The sequence below is a fragment of the Lagopus leucura genome, unplaced genomic scaffold (genome assembly GCF_019238085.1).
Source record: "Lagopus leucura isolate 7727_CA_CO unplaced genomic scaffold, USGS_WTPT01 Super-Scaffold_100040, whole genome shotgun sequence".
NCBI lineage: Eukaryota > Metazoa > Chordata > Aves > Galliformes > Phasianidae > Lagopus > Lagopus leucura.
Window position 1 is genome coordinate 1,188,053 of NW_024962289.1, and position 14,349 is coordinate 1,202,401.

At 51.2% G+C, this 14,349-nt stretch overlaps 1 protein-coding gene across 1 annotated transcript in view; it reads left to right on the top strand.

Annotated features, from left to right (window-relative positions):
* Nucleotides 1–40: 40 nt before the first annotated feature.
* MGAT5B (alpha-1,6-mannosylglycoprotein 6-beta-N-acetylglucosaminyltransferase B) overlaps nt 41–14,349 on the top strand; it is a 54,706-nt gene continuing 40,397 nt past the window's right edge. The window contains exons 1-5 of the mRNA XM_042883996.1: nt 41–131; nt 330–452; nt 1,503–2,166; nt 5,244–5,419; nt 7,084–7,250. Coding sequence (XP_042739930.1) covers nt 7,123–7,250 — 128 coding nt within the window. The 5' untranslated portion in view covers nt 41–131; nt 330–452; nt 1,503–2,166; nt 5,244–5,419; nt 7,084–7,122. The remainder of the gene's footprint in view (nt 132–329; nt 453–1,502; nt 2,167–5,243; nt 5,420–7,083; nt 7,251–14,349) is intronic.

The following is a 14,349-nucleotide window of genomic DNA, read 5'->3' on the forward strand; positions in this document are numbered from 1 at the left end:
GCAGTCTGAAGAATGGCAGTGCTGGCAGCTGTCATCATTCCATCTCTTAATCTTCCTATCAGTGTTTACCAGCCCTGAGGATGGACCCCATTCATTTTACCTCCTTGGCTTTTGAACAGTTCCACATTAATGTGAGTTGGGAGCTTGGGTTTATTTCATTGGGATTTGAGGGGAGGGAGAAAGGGCTTCAGATGTGATTATGGTATCATGGTTTTGTTTTAATGTTAGGGATTTTATCTTTATAAGTGAAATTACATATTAATTTGCTTGAGTTTATTTGAAAAATCTTTTTTCTTTTCCTGCTCTTATCCTTTTATGTTATTATTGAGGTTTAATATCCGGACATATTGCATCCAAGTTCTCCAGACAAATGCTAAGAGGAAATGAAAACTGATATTCCTGACATTGAGTGCCAGAGATGCTGCTAGGGATTAGTCTTTCATGCATATCGTGTAAGCTGATCCACATTTCTGTCTTGTCAGTTGGTTTTCCTTCTGATACAATAGGAATGTATGCAAAGAGAATTTCTGCAGCTTTAGCCCTTGTTTGTAACTAAGCAATGCGCTTTTATTTCTGTTGTGTTCATTTCATTTGGTACAATCTACATAAGAACGTTGAGATAAGGAAGAGAAGCATTTATAGAAGGTTCTTTCTGAATGTGGTCTTCATGATCGAATTTCTGCTGATACAGCTAAATTAGGAGGGGGTATTTGAGGGGAGGGAAATCATAACTTCTGCTGAGATCCTTATGGCAGTAAAGGCCCTCCTATGGTGTCCTCATCCCTGCAGACAGCCAAGGGCAGGGATGGGCTGTGAGCACTGATGGAGCTGTGGGTGTCCCTGCTCAGGGCAGGGGTGGCACCAGATGGCCTTTAGGGTCCCTTCCAGCTCCAACCATTCCATGATTCTATGATTGTATGCCTGTTTAAATCGAGAAGCCTTCAGCTGGTGGTGTTCTGTGTTGTGGCCAATTCTGGAAAGAACTCTGTGGTGGAGTTTGCTATGAAACTTTGTTAAGTTTCATGGAAAATTAGTGCAGAAAACTATAAATTTGGGGCCTTGTGTCTGTTGACCCAATTGGGAAAATCTCACTTGCCTTAACTCCTGTAGTTAACTTCAGGAGCCTGGTTCCTTTGGCCAATGCTGCTGAGGTTTCCTGGGAGCTGGGCTGGGTGTAAGAAGCGTGCCACACACAGAGAGAGCTGCTGAGGATTTCTAGAGCAGTGTTTAGTTGTTTGCTGATGGCCAGTAGCACAGAAAACAAGGCGGAATAGAATGCTGGGCATGGAGTCACGAGGCGATGTCCTCCTCCAAGTGATCCTAATGACACGATGACATTGTGCAGAAGTCTAATGGTTGCAATTTCTCTTTAATTAGAGATGTCTTTGGGTTAGACTTGGTGGTACGTGAGTTGAGAATGAGCTCAGACACAATTATCTTAATGATAACACTGATTTTGAGTGTACTGAATGCAAGCAGACTATTCTATTTCTCCATTGCAGGTTCTTCAGACTCCTCTGTGGCTCCATGGCATGATGGCTGGGCAGCCTCCATGTGCTGCTGTCAGACAGAGAATCTGTATTCGGTTGCTGACTGAAATATCCTTTATGTGTGCAATTAGAAAAGCACCACTTAGGCCGGCTGTCAGCGCACACAGCCTTTGAGTCTTTGGATGAAAGGACATTCAGGAGTTTGTGCTTCAAAGTTGAGTCATGAAGGGGGGGGAAAGTAGAAGGTTTGTGCCTTAAACGAAGCATCAATCATCCTGTCATCTTGAAGGGAAATAGCTATTCGTTAAGGTCACTTAGTGAAATTAGCTTCAATTAAGTAACTTTACTAAATGCAATGGTGGCTGGTCATTGCTGGAACCACTCATCTTGCAGGAAAGCCTGACCTGCACAGTTTGTTATCATTATTAGTCTTTACTTAAAAAAAACCAACCAACAGAGTAATTGCACAGATAACAGCTTGTTTTAGAGAACCTCCCAACCATACATCATTCTTTGTTTCATGCTTGCAGAGGTGTAACAGTGGTACAGGACATTTGGTTCAGTGCTCCGGTGCTGAGTGATTGTAGGAGGCAAAGAAAATGATTCTTCTGTAGCAGTGCAGGCAGTCCTCCAACTGAACCCGTGAATAGGCACGACTGTATGTTTTCCAATCAGAGTAAGTGTCTAATTGCTGGTTATTATTACTTTAAATGAAGAAGATACATTTTTACAAGCGGATGCTGGTTGGCCCTGTGGTCCGGAGATGAGGTGGTGTGCAATGATGTGACCCCAGCCTGCAGGTAGTGACAGTGTCAGCTGAGTGCTGAGCAGTCACGGTGACTTGCTGCTTGTTTCACACCTTCCCAGCAGCTGTGTGTGCCCACTGCTCCGTGTCACGCTCACTTGGGGCTGAGCACGGTGCTACAAGGGAGCAGGAGGTGAATGGCATCACAAGCTGCCAGGGCACCTCTGCTCTGCTTGAGCGGCGTGATGGATGGAGCACGGTGCAGGTGGAGGACAGCTGTGAAGGCTCAGCATTTTCCCTTGCTGCTAATTTCTCTGTAACTCTGATCTAAAATCTGCAGGCTACGTTTATAAATTAACTTCATTCCCACTATGCATATTCCTGTAAAATACTTGTGCAGAATATAAATGACCGCTGTTCTGATGCATTTCTGCACTCGGTTGCCGCAGGGTGGGAACAAGCCGTGCATCAGATGCTGTGAGGTGCTTTCTCCCTGTGCACTGGTGGCCCAGCATGTGCTTGTGCTGTAGTTGGGCTTCCTGGAGAAAACACAACACGAGTGAGACTTCAAACGTTGCAGTGCTCACATTCACATGCCGCCCTTACCTCAATGCGGAGCGAAATCGAGCTGCAATCACAGGCAGAGCTCAGTGACATTTATGTGTAATTATAATGATTATACTTTATAAGAGCCTAATTCTGCAAATTCTCAGATGTGTTGGCGAGGCACTGCCCTGTGCCAGTCGGTGGCAGAGGACAGGGCTGGGTGCCCTGCGGGTGCTCAGCAGTCGGTGTGTGGCTGCGCTGCTGTGATTTGATACATGCACAAAAAATGACTGCAGGGGAAGGAGAGGGCATTATGCACACTGAGCTTCATTTCATGCAGAAAGCGATTGGACTCAAAAGTTTGCTTGGCAATAAAAATAGTACTTATGTAGTATTTGCTACTGCAGTAAACAAACAGAGGGATGGGGACCTGAAGCCTGCAGCCCTGGGAGCATCATGCTCAAAGCATTTGTGGGTAACAAAATGAGGTGAGGGAGAGTCATGTCGTGCTGTCATTGATGGAGGGGTTTGCTGGGCTTTAGGGGCCAGCAACTGAAGAGAGCACTGTGATGCTTGTGAGCACCTACTTACCTTGCAGGCTTAGGCTGCATTGGAGCACCCTATGTTCCAAGCAGCTGGAGGTGCAGTTTGATGGTCAATATTCTAATGAGAGGATGTGTTCAGTAAGAATGATGGTGTTCTTGGATCATCAATGAACTCTGAAACAAAGTTGTTTTGTCTCTGGTGGAATTAAAGACTTAAAATGTCAATAGTACTTAGATGTAGAGAGTGTTCAGTGCTTTCTACCACAAAGCATTGCTGTGAAATACTTGATTTTCTGCTGTCAATAAACCCCTTCCTAGTAAACTTCAACAAAGTAAAGTTATGTACCTGTGGTAATGGCATCCTATGTGGAGCTGCTGCTGGAGTCATTGCTCCCAGCCTGTCTGGTGTGCACATCTCCAGTGCTGCCATCTCAGAGCTCATACCCAAACAATGTATTCCTCTCTGGGATGTCCAGTGCTTCCCTGCGTGCCCTGGGAGGTGCCTTTTTGTGCTCCTCACTGCCAGCAACTGCCTTTCAATTCCATGCAGCTCAGCTCTTTGTCCAGCAGCCTGCCTTGCAAGTTGAGGTTACCTGCCAGCAGGTTCTTGAGATGTGTTTAAACAAAAAAGAAGTTTGGACTGGGAGCTGACAATGTTTCATTATTACTGATTGCTTTTTTTTGTCCTTCTCTGTAGCAACTTCTGTAGAGCTGAGGACTGGGCTGCAAGGCTCTGAGCAGTGAGGTGGGGGGTGTGTGTGCCACTGCCCTGCTGTGCCCCCCCAGGGCCACTTGGTAGCCATGTTTTCTGCCAGGATATTGCACTGCCAGGCCTGTATGGCTACTGACCGGTGTTTGCCTCCCCCCTTATCTAGCAGCAAGACAATTCCAGCCTCTGTAATTAATGAGTCTCTCCTGCTGGGGCCGTGGGTGAAACATCAGCACAGGAAATTGGCCGGGCTAAGCGGTGGCTGTGTTGCATCCCAGCTCTGAGGCAGCACACAGCCAGCTGAGATGAATTGCTGCTCGGATGCTGAGCCATTGATCATCCTCAGGTCTGCAGGCAGGCACAGGAGCTGCCCCCAGTGCTGTCCTCCCTCGACGTGGGGCCTTGTTTTTGCAAATGCCCCACATGCTGGTGGATGGAGGAGAATAGGTTGTGGGTCCGCACCTCAGAGGGCAGCTCATGTGACAGCCCTGAGAGCAGAAAGGGCCTGGCACAGTGATGCTGTGTGCTGCTGTTGATTAAGAGGAAAGCCAATTTATGCGGCCTGTAGTGAAGCATGAGATTAAATATGCAGCAGGCTCTTGATTGTTTCAGATGTGGTGCTTTGAGCTGTTGAGAAAAGCTTTTCCTTGGGAGGATCCTGACGGTGTGGGCCTGAAAGATGGGCTCAGGCTGTCACCCTGCAGCATCACTCACTCCTGCAGCATTACCTTGTGCCATGCACAGGGGCAGAGGAGATGCAGTGCATGGAGCTCAGCTCTGTGCCTTTGTGCCTCTATCCCAGCTCCTGAGGAGAGATGCTGGCCTTTCAGACAGCTTCCTAAAAATTCATGGGCACTAGAATAATCCCTGGCCTTACTGGGCTCCTTTTGGAGGTGCAGCATGTCCTGTGCTTTGGGACTCCCTCCTAGCTGCAGCTCCTTCTGCCCTGGGTGCCTCGCTTTCGCTTACATTTGCCCCTGTTGGCACATTAATGCATTTCAGACACCGTTGGATGGCTGCACCAATGAAATTCCATCAGTCCAAAGAGATGAAGTGGGCAAATCTGCTCGAGCTTCCTGTGGGGGAAAGGTGCTGAGTGCATTCAGGCAGGGGGTGGATTTATATCTATACATGCATTTTGCAGAAGCAGCTTTTCCCAGTGTTGCAGTTCATCTTGTTAATAAATCTCTCGTAACACCTCCCCGCAGCAGCCCTCCAGAAATCAGCTAACGAGGAGAAAGTCAAGATCAAAGATGAGCATCCTAATCCATTATCAACACATGCCATCAGACTCTCCATCTGCCAGCAGAGGGCCCTGTGAGCTGACAACGAGGAGCCTGCAGATGCTCAGCCACCGCCGTGCCTTCACCACCGTTTGGTTTGGGTTGGTGTCAGCTTGGATAAGTGGCATTGTGCTCTAGAAAAAGCCACGCAGAGCCATGTTGTGCACTGGCACATGCTGCCCAGGGAGGTGGTGCTGGAGTCACCATCCCAGAGGTGTCCAGGTGCTGTGATGAGTTCAAAGGCTGTAGGCAGTGCTGGTGGTAGGAGAACGGTTGGTCTGGATGATCTTGGAGCTCTTTTCCAACCTTAACGATTCTATGAAAAGAAGAAAAGTAACAGCAGGTAAAGGATGGTTTAATTTAGCAGCTCATTTTGGCCAAGTAATTATTTCTTTAAAAGCCCTGGATTGGTTAAAAGTATCACAATTATGTTTTTTTTTTTAATTATGTCTACAGAATGAAGCGCTCGTTTAATTAGTAAACATTTGGCATGCCTTTAAATAGGCTTTTAATTACATTAAAGGGACACTGTCAAGGTGTCTTTCATCATTTTTAATAGACCTGCAGTTTTATCCCCCCTCCTTGCGTTTGGGTGCCACACATTGGGCTCCAGACAAAAAAAAAAAACAAGAAGTAATTTTAAAGAAGGCACTGTGTCCTTAAAAGACATTGAAAAAGACTCATTTTTTTTCTGCTTGGAGGAGCCCTGTTCCTGTGGAGCAGCCCTACGTGTAGCTGTGGGGCTGGGACAGGAGGCTGCTCAGGTTTCCCAGTGTGTGGGCAGCATCCTTGCAGCCCTTAATCAAAGGCGCTTTCTGAACATCCTGCTGTAGCATTCAGGTGTTGCTCTGTGTCCTGCAGAAGCCCAGGGATTGCCTGCCAGCCCTTGGGGCTCGGTGGCTGCGTGCAGAGGTGACAGTCCCAGCACTGGGCATCACGTCCTGGCTGAGAAAGGTGCTCCGCTCCTAAGCGCTGCTCATCACCCTTCATGCTCGGTGGCAGCTCTCAGCCGGGGGAACTCATGCCCAGAAGGGTCGTGCCCTGTGCTGAAGTAACAGCTTTCCCCCCATAAATCACCTCAACTCCTCCCTGCTGGAGCAGATGCTGCTCCTACAGCCTTACGGCTCGCAGCTGTCGCAGTCAGCAGCTCTCCTAATAAATCACCAGTGCAGTGCTAACTGATAGTGATGCAAGCTCCCAGAGGAAGCCTGGTGCTGAGTTCCCAAGCTGATGCTTGCCTTTTCATCCCCAACCTGCGTGATGCTGCCCTATCCTTTAGGGCTAAGCCTGATGAATGCCAGCCCACGAGGGGTATTGCTCGTTCCCTGCCCGGAGCTGGTGGGCTCACTGTGCCTGTGTAGTTGGTGACTGATAAAAGAGGCACTGAGCAGCACAACAAAGCATGGCTCAGCCTGTGTGTCTCCATTGCCCCGCTGCGCATCACTGGAGCTCGAGTTTCTGGCCTCTGTTCTTGGCAAGGCTCTGTAATTAAAACATATGCAATAACCAGAGGCACAGATAGCCTGGCCTGGGTGAGCCTTTCCTGGCATGCCTCCAAAGGTAAAGAAATAAAAACTCAGACCGGAGTGTGGCAGCGGGGAGGCAGTGCTGGTGGCCCTCTTGGGGTGTGGGGTGACCCCATGGGTTGCAAGGTCCAGTGTCCTTGCCTGTACACCTGCTCTGCTGGCCAGCAGCACATATCCTCCTTCTGCACAGCCTGAGCACCTTCCCAACTATTCCTTTCATTCCTCTTTATCCCCAACAGCCCCAGTGATCTCCCGGGAGGAGCGCTACGCATGGAGTGATGGAGGAGCCATCTCCATCCTTGGATCAGGAAGCCATACTGCTCCTCTTCCCCCTTCTTGCAAAGGGAGCCATGCTACCTCCTTCCAGCTCCAGTTTCCAGGGATACAGGGATGGAGACTGCAGCAGGTGAGGGTGCTGCCTCTGCTGCCCCAAAATCAGAATGTGGTGCTGGGAAGTTGCATGGTGCAGAGGGACTCTTGTCCTCTTGCTCTGCTTGGCATCACTGTGCTGGGCAGAGGGGATGGTGCTGCAGGACCCATGCCATATGTAGCTCCCTGCATGTGGCCGTGCAGCCTGGTTTTGTAGGGTCAGACACCCCAGGAGCCTTGCCATTCCACTGCTGCTCCATGCTGCATGGAGGCGAGGTCCCTGAAGTGCAACCTGCACCCTTTGTGCCCCCACTCTTACAGCTCAAGATCTTTCTGGAAAGGAGTTGTGAACAAGCAGGATCACAGCTTTGCAAGGCTTCCATAAAGTATGAATGCATAATAACATTTGCATAAATAATTCAAGATAGTCAGCACGGGGGATCTTTCCTCGGCAGTTTCACGTGGGCTCCTGCAGCTCGGTTGTCTCCATGCTGGGCGTGAGTATCTCCCTGCATTTAGAACAGGCAAATCCTTGGTGTGCTGCATCTCCTGCTCCTCCTCAGCCTGCAAATCGTTCTCCCTCCCGCCTTGCTGCTCCTTCCCCAAGCTCCCAGCGCTATTAGCACCTCTAATTAGAGCTGCTTATTGATGTACTGCTGTTTGCCTAAGCGTGGCTGATGAAGGCAAAAAAGCCCAGAGCTGAAGTGAATCTGGGGATTGCTAGGAGAGGGGATTGGTGGCACCGTTTTCTAAAACAGGGTTGGGGGTCACCTGTCTTCCTTCTACAACACCTGGGAGCCTGATTGGAGTCCTGATAGTCCTGCAGAAACCGAGACCTGAGCATGCTGGTTCTCCCAGGGCTTCTCTGCAGTGCCCAGTATGGGACCAGGGGCATTTTCCCCAGGCCAGTTGCTCATTTCTTGGGCGTCTCTGGGAATATTCATTGGATTGTCCTCTCTGATCCAGCGCAGCAGCAACAGGGTGTCTGGGAAGAAGTCCTGATGCCATACTTCTTCCTCCAGGTGCCACCAACAGTTGCTTTTGTGTAGGTCCCTGCATATTTGTGTCCAGAGAGTGCTGATGGTTGGATTAGATGACCTTGAGGTCTTTTCTGCCCATTAATGATTCTATGCACCTCCGTTCAGGAGCAGGAGTTGAGCACTGAGTTGTGGGCATGGGGCTGATCCTATTGTGTCACTCGTGGGTTATGACCTTGGGGTGCCATTACCTCTGCAAAGCCACCAGAGCAGTGCTGACAGTTCCTTGGTGTGCTGAAGGGTAGGGATGGATGTTGTGCCACGAGGACGCGTGCTGCATCCCACTGACACGTAGGGATGTCCCTCCTGATTTCTCCTTACCTAGGCTCTTGAGGCTTTCCCCAGCCCATGCATGGTGATGGCAGCCGTGGCAAGATGGCACCGCTGGGCTTGGAGGGAATGGAGACCCCAGAAGGTGCTGTTGAGAGCATGATGGAGCCCCATGGAGCACAGCATCCCCAGCATTGCCTTCTCCCTGGGACAAGGCAGAGGGTGACGTGCTTCAGGAGAAGCATTCCCTCCCCCTCACCGTCAGGTTTTATTAATTCCCCACGCGGTGAAGTCTCTATTAATAATGGTTGCAGGATCTGGCTGGTAAGCTGGGTAATGAGATTCTCTACCTGCTGTTCCTGCGCTGCTGTGATTATGTTCGGAGGGCCAAATTCTATGTGGATTAATTAAAATGAAAACAAAAGTGAAAAAGAGGAGTTTGCCTGAATTATTTACCAGTATCAAGGAGACAAAGCAGTAATTGCGAGAGTCTCATTGCAGGTGTTGGGGCCGAATCGAGGGCTGGCTGCTGCTCCTGTTGGGTGTTCATCAATCCTCGTGGATGCTGCGGGAGCTGCTGCCTCAGCTCCTTCCTGCCCAGCCTTCAGGAGCCCCCTGTTGGCTTCAAAGGGGTTGGGACTGCTTTTCACTGGGACACTGCGTTGCCTGTAGGCTCTGTGACGCCATACCTGCTGACCCCAGTGCTGACACCTGCAGCAGCTCAATGCCATCGGCTTGTCTGTAGGAAATGAGCAACGGAAAGAAAGCAAAATGAAAGGAAATGGTCCAAAAAATTCCACTTAATCATATACGCTGTGATCAATATTGATTTATCTCCATATTAACGTCCTGCCGAAGAGAAAGAAGCAGAGCTGCCTGTTGGAGTTAATCTTTAAAGCCTATAAAGATTTAGGGCAGCGTAATCGCTCCCAGATTTGATACTTTATGGCCGTTCACGTTTCCAGTTTTTAACCCTACATCCTGTGCAACAGGAGGAAGACTCAACGTGAGGAGCAAAGCAGCACAAAGCCCTTCTGCATGGCATGGCCAAGCGCAGAGAGCAGAGCAATGGGGCAGATCGTTGTGAGCTTTGGTGGTCAGCAGCAAGGCAAAGCTGCTTGGAGCTCCCAGTTTCACGTTGTCTGGTGCATTTCTTTCTCTGAGTTTTCTATTCATCTGAATTGTATTTTATTTTTTTCCCTTGGGTCTCTACTAATAGGAATTGCTTTGTTGTTAAACTCAATTTCACTCTTGACTGGATTGAAATATGCTTATTTCCCTTCTAAAATCGTCATCATAAAAATCTAGAATGATCTCCGCTCGTTTTACGTGAGAAGGGAACATTCTTCTTCATGCAGGTTTTGGTGTCTGAGGGTTTATATGTTTGTTTTCATCACTGTGTGATGCCAGCCCGTAACTTGGGGTTCCTCACTGCTGCTTCATGATCCAGACTGGTCAGCGGATGATTTGCTGGGTGATTCTGGATGCCCTTTGGTGGGGATGGAGCTCCCCATTGCTCTGAATGGCCATTTCTCTGCACAGCCCCTGGGGTGCAGGAGGGCTCAGGGCTGTGGGGGTTTGCAGGGGGAAATGCAGCAGGAGTGCAGGGTGTGCTGCAGTGAGGGCACCCAGCGGCCCCAGCACAAATTGGGCTCTTCTGCCTCTTGCTTCTAAAACGGGAGAGCAGAGAGCCCTGCTTGGAGCCTGGCCCTGCTGGGGCTTCATTAGGAGAGAGAAATCAGGGTGTGGGATGGTTTGTGAGATGGGGAATGGAGATATGTGGCTCTGACTTGTGGGCTAAGCCTCAAGCAAGCTCACCCAAAGGAGGATGCCTTCATCCCCTGGGGATGGGGCTCAGTGTTTTCCCCCCCTTCATGCACCTCTTGCTAGAGTCTGCCCAGAGCTACCATTGCTGTGAGGTGTCCCTGCTGGCTGTCTCAGGGGGGAACGTGGCTCCAGCAGTGCTCTGCAGAGATGTGGGAGCACATTGAAGCTCCACTGCACACCTCCCTCTCTAATTTGCAATTGCTGCTTTTGTTTCCTCTGGGCAATCTTCCTTTGCAGCAGAGCAGTCAGGAAGTGGCTGCTGGTGGGGACCTTCCTTTCACCTTTTGTTTTTATTTTTTCCCTTGGTTAAGCCAAAGTCAGCGCTGTTTGTCAGTAACACCATAAGAAAAATACACTGATTCCCTTCTCCAAGAGGAATAAGAGAAATTCAGCTTCTCTTCCGCTCTCAAAGCACATAATCCTATGGGGATCTAAGGAGCGATCCTCTGCTCTGTTTTCCTGAGCTTTGAGTGCATTAGCAGCTAATGGAAAGGAAGGACTGTGCTGATGGGCTGGCAAGGGTGGGAGCATTCCAAATTCCCAATGCTGAGGTTACCTCGAGCTGATGGGAGCTGTGGGATGCTGTGCTTTGTGCTGACCAGGCTGTGTGTCCCCACTTGGGTGCTGGGTGGATGTTCTGTTGGCAGAATCCCTTCCTGACTCTCATTCTTTTAGCAGCTTTGGGACCTGGGCGTGCAGTGGGGCCTCAGGCTTCCCAGGAGCTGTGTTTTCCCCATCCTCAGCCTTCCCTCAGGACAGAGGCACAGTGCAGTAATTGAGGCTGAGCCAGAGAGGGAGTGGAGTTGTTAGAGACCAATGAGGAGGGCCTTTATCCCCAGCCACAGCTTGAGGGGGATGGAGGAGTTACGGTTGTAAGTGATCTTATCAGCCAGAGCGTTTGGGCACAGCAGCTCCTGCAATCAAATTATATTCCCTATCTCAAGGGCAAAATTGTGCATGGGGAGAACTTGAGACAAGTGGCTTGTCACCATCTATTACTGCTTGGTGGCTCGCTGTGATCCTCTTCCAATGCAATCATTCTTTTTTCACGAAGACCCAATGGCCTGGCGAGAAGAAATGTGGGCAGGGCCGAGCCCTGGGGCTTGGTGGTACTGAATCATAGAATCATGGAATGGCTGGAGCTGGAAGGGACCCTAAAGGCCATCTGGTGCCACCCCTGCCCTGAGGAGGGACACCCACAGCTCCATCAGTGCTCACATCCCTGCCCTTGGCTGTCTGCAGGGATGGGGCACCACCGCCTCTCTGGGCAACCTTTTGGAGGGTGCAGGGCTGGAGCAGAAAGTCCATGGCTGCTGAATTGGTCCTCTCTTTTCCCTGCTGCTGCCCAATCCATATGATTCACAATAATAACAAACATACACGTGTATGTGTACATAGAACTTCAGCATATTGATTTTTGGGGGCCATTGTTTCTCAGCTTCCATAGATGATTCACTGCATTATTACCCTTCTTGGGTTTTAGATTTATCACTCCAAGCAGACAGCAGGCTGTAGTTAATTAAGCTTTTGTTTCAGGCAGCAGCAGGGGGAAGGGACAGGCTGCTGCTGTGCTGCTCCTCAGGAATGAAGGTGCCACATTCCCACCATGGAGACACATCCTGCACCAGCAGGGGTGGCTCTGGCTGGGCTGTGGCACATCCAAAGGGCTCTTGGAGGAGCGCGGTTTGTTCGTCTGAAGCCAAACAGGTTTTCAACTGCAAGATTTGCATGCTCCCTTGAGCTGAATGGGCTTTGTGTTCCCTGGACACTGTTGTAAATGCAGTTTCCCCCTTGCGCCCTGCTGTGCTGTGTGTGGGCAATGCCTTTCCTCCTGCCTGAGCGGTTCTCCAGGCCTTGCTCAATGCCCTGCAGGGTGAGGCACGTCTGCACAAGCAGAGCAGCAGGCTCTGTGCCCTCCCACTGCACCTGCAGGTCGGGGTTCCCCGCTAATCACTGCACTGATGGGGTTTTGCACGTTGTTAATGGGGTTGATACAACATCACCAACACCTCCATGCTCCTGCGCAGGGTAATGGGCAGCTGCCACTTCATGTGCTGGCTGGAGCCAGAATAAAAGCTCGGTACTCAGGGATTGCAGGACCAGACTCCTGCATTTCATTCTGCTTCACCTGCAGTCCCCTGCTCTGCACCTTTGGGGTGGGATGCTGCTTTCCTCGCAGCCGCTCCTGGCACACAGGAGGCACTGATTTGGCTGCTCCACTGACTACTTCATGTTGTGCTTTTATGGGCATTAGGAAGGCTTCCAGTGCCGACATGCTGAGCTGGGCTCTGAGCTGAGGGCCCTGCTGGAGCAGCACTCTCGTGCTGATTGGGAATGATGTGGGTTTGCCAAGTGTTTTCACAGCTCGGATTAGAAGCAAAAGCCTCCTGCTGGAGGATGGTGGGGGTGGAAAAGGAGATGGGGCAGCAGGACCCCCTGGTGTCCTTATTGCTCCACTCCTTCCCTCCTTTCCCTAAGGCCAGGTTAGGAAAACCAGATGCTTCGCCAGTTTAAGAGAAGACAAGGTGCACCCAACTCAATTACAAATATTTGTGCACCCAACCAGAGCTGCAGCATCTGTTCCCACGGGATGCCCACGGGAATGGCTTTGGGGTGTCATTGTTTGGGTGTTGCAGAGCTGCCCAGGGCTGACTTTCCCTTGGCAGAGCTGTCTGCTGCCCCGATCCTCTCTTTCTGCAAATATGCATCACATCCCTCTGTCCACCTGCCTCAGCCCAGCATCACCCTGCTCAGCACAAGCGTGGCTCTTTCCCTATCCACAAAAAAAGCGTGGATGAGCACAAAAAATCCTTTTGTATTTACAACACTCTGCCAAGCAAGCTTGGGTGGCTGTTGGTTTGGGTTTTTTTTCTCTCTCTCTCTCCTCACTTCTCCTCAGCAGAAAAGTGCTGTTTCATGGAGAATTTCCAGCTGTCTTCTGTCTGTGAGCTCTCTGTGCCTGGTGCTGTTGCAGCATTTGCTACCTGGAGCACTGCTGACTTAAATCAGCCCCAATGTGGGTCATCAGGTAGGATGAAATCGTCACCCCTGGTGCAGGAATCAGTGCCCTGGGTCCGTGCTGCTGGGTGCTGGAGAGAGGCACCCACAGGCTCTGTGTGCATCCCTTAATCCCCAAGTGCTTTTTGTGCTTGTCACCTTTGTCCCCTCCCCGCTGCATGAGCTGGGAGGACCTTTGCTGAGCTCAGCAGTCGTTTCTCCCACCTCAGCTCCCACGGCCTTTCTTTGTCTGTGCAGGAAGCTGCCCTGCCTCGGCCCGGGGCTGCACGGGGAGGCTGGGAGCTGCATTGTGGGATATCACTGTGAGCCCCCAGGATGAAAACATCTCGATGGGGCAGCACAGCCCCAGGATGATGCTATGATGCACGACCGCAGGCAGCCCTCTTCCTCAGGAATGGGGCTCACCTGGCTCCTTGTAACCCCGAAATCAGCCAGCACCCAGCTCCACCCTGGCTGCGGGGTGATGCTGCTGCCTGCACCGCTGTGCTCCCCAACCCTGGGGCTGCTGTCTGGCACCTGGAGGGACGCGGATCCTTCCACAAGGAAGCATCCGCACTCCACGACCACCCCGTCCACCGCCTGCCACAAACCACAGTGCCACCTAAATTCGGGCTGAGACGTTGAAGAACAAATAATGTATAAATAAATACATAAATAAATATCCTCCCCCCTCCCTTTTCCCCCGAAACCCATCCGAACAGCCGCTAGATGGCACGCCGTGCCCGCGCACCTTGCGCGGCTCTGGGCGGAGCGGCACCGGGGCGGAGCGCGGAGCTGCCCGCGGGGCTGCGCGGAACGGAGCGGCCCCGGGATGGGCAGCGGGTAGGGCGGGAGCCTGGGGGGGGGGGGGGGGGTGGGGGGACGGTGGTGGCGGATGCTCCGCGCCCCGCACCGCGCCATGCGGCCCCGCTGAGCCCCGCTCGCTGCCGCGGCGCCGGGTGGGGGGGGGGGGGGGGTTGCGGGGGCCGCCCCCATCCCCGCTGG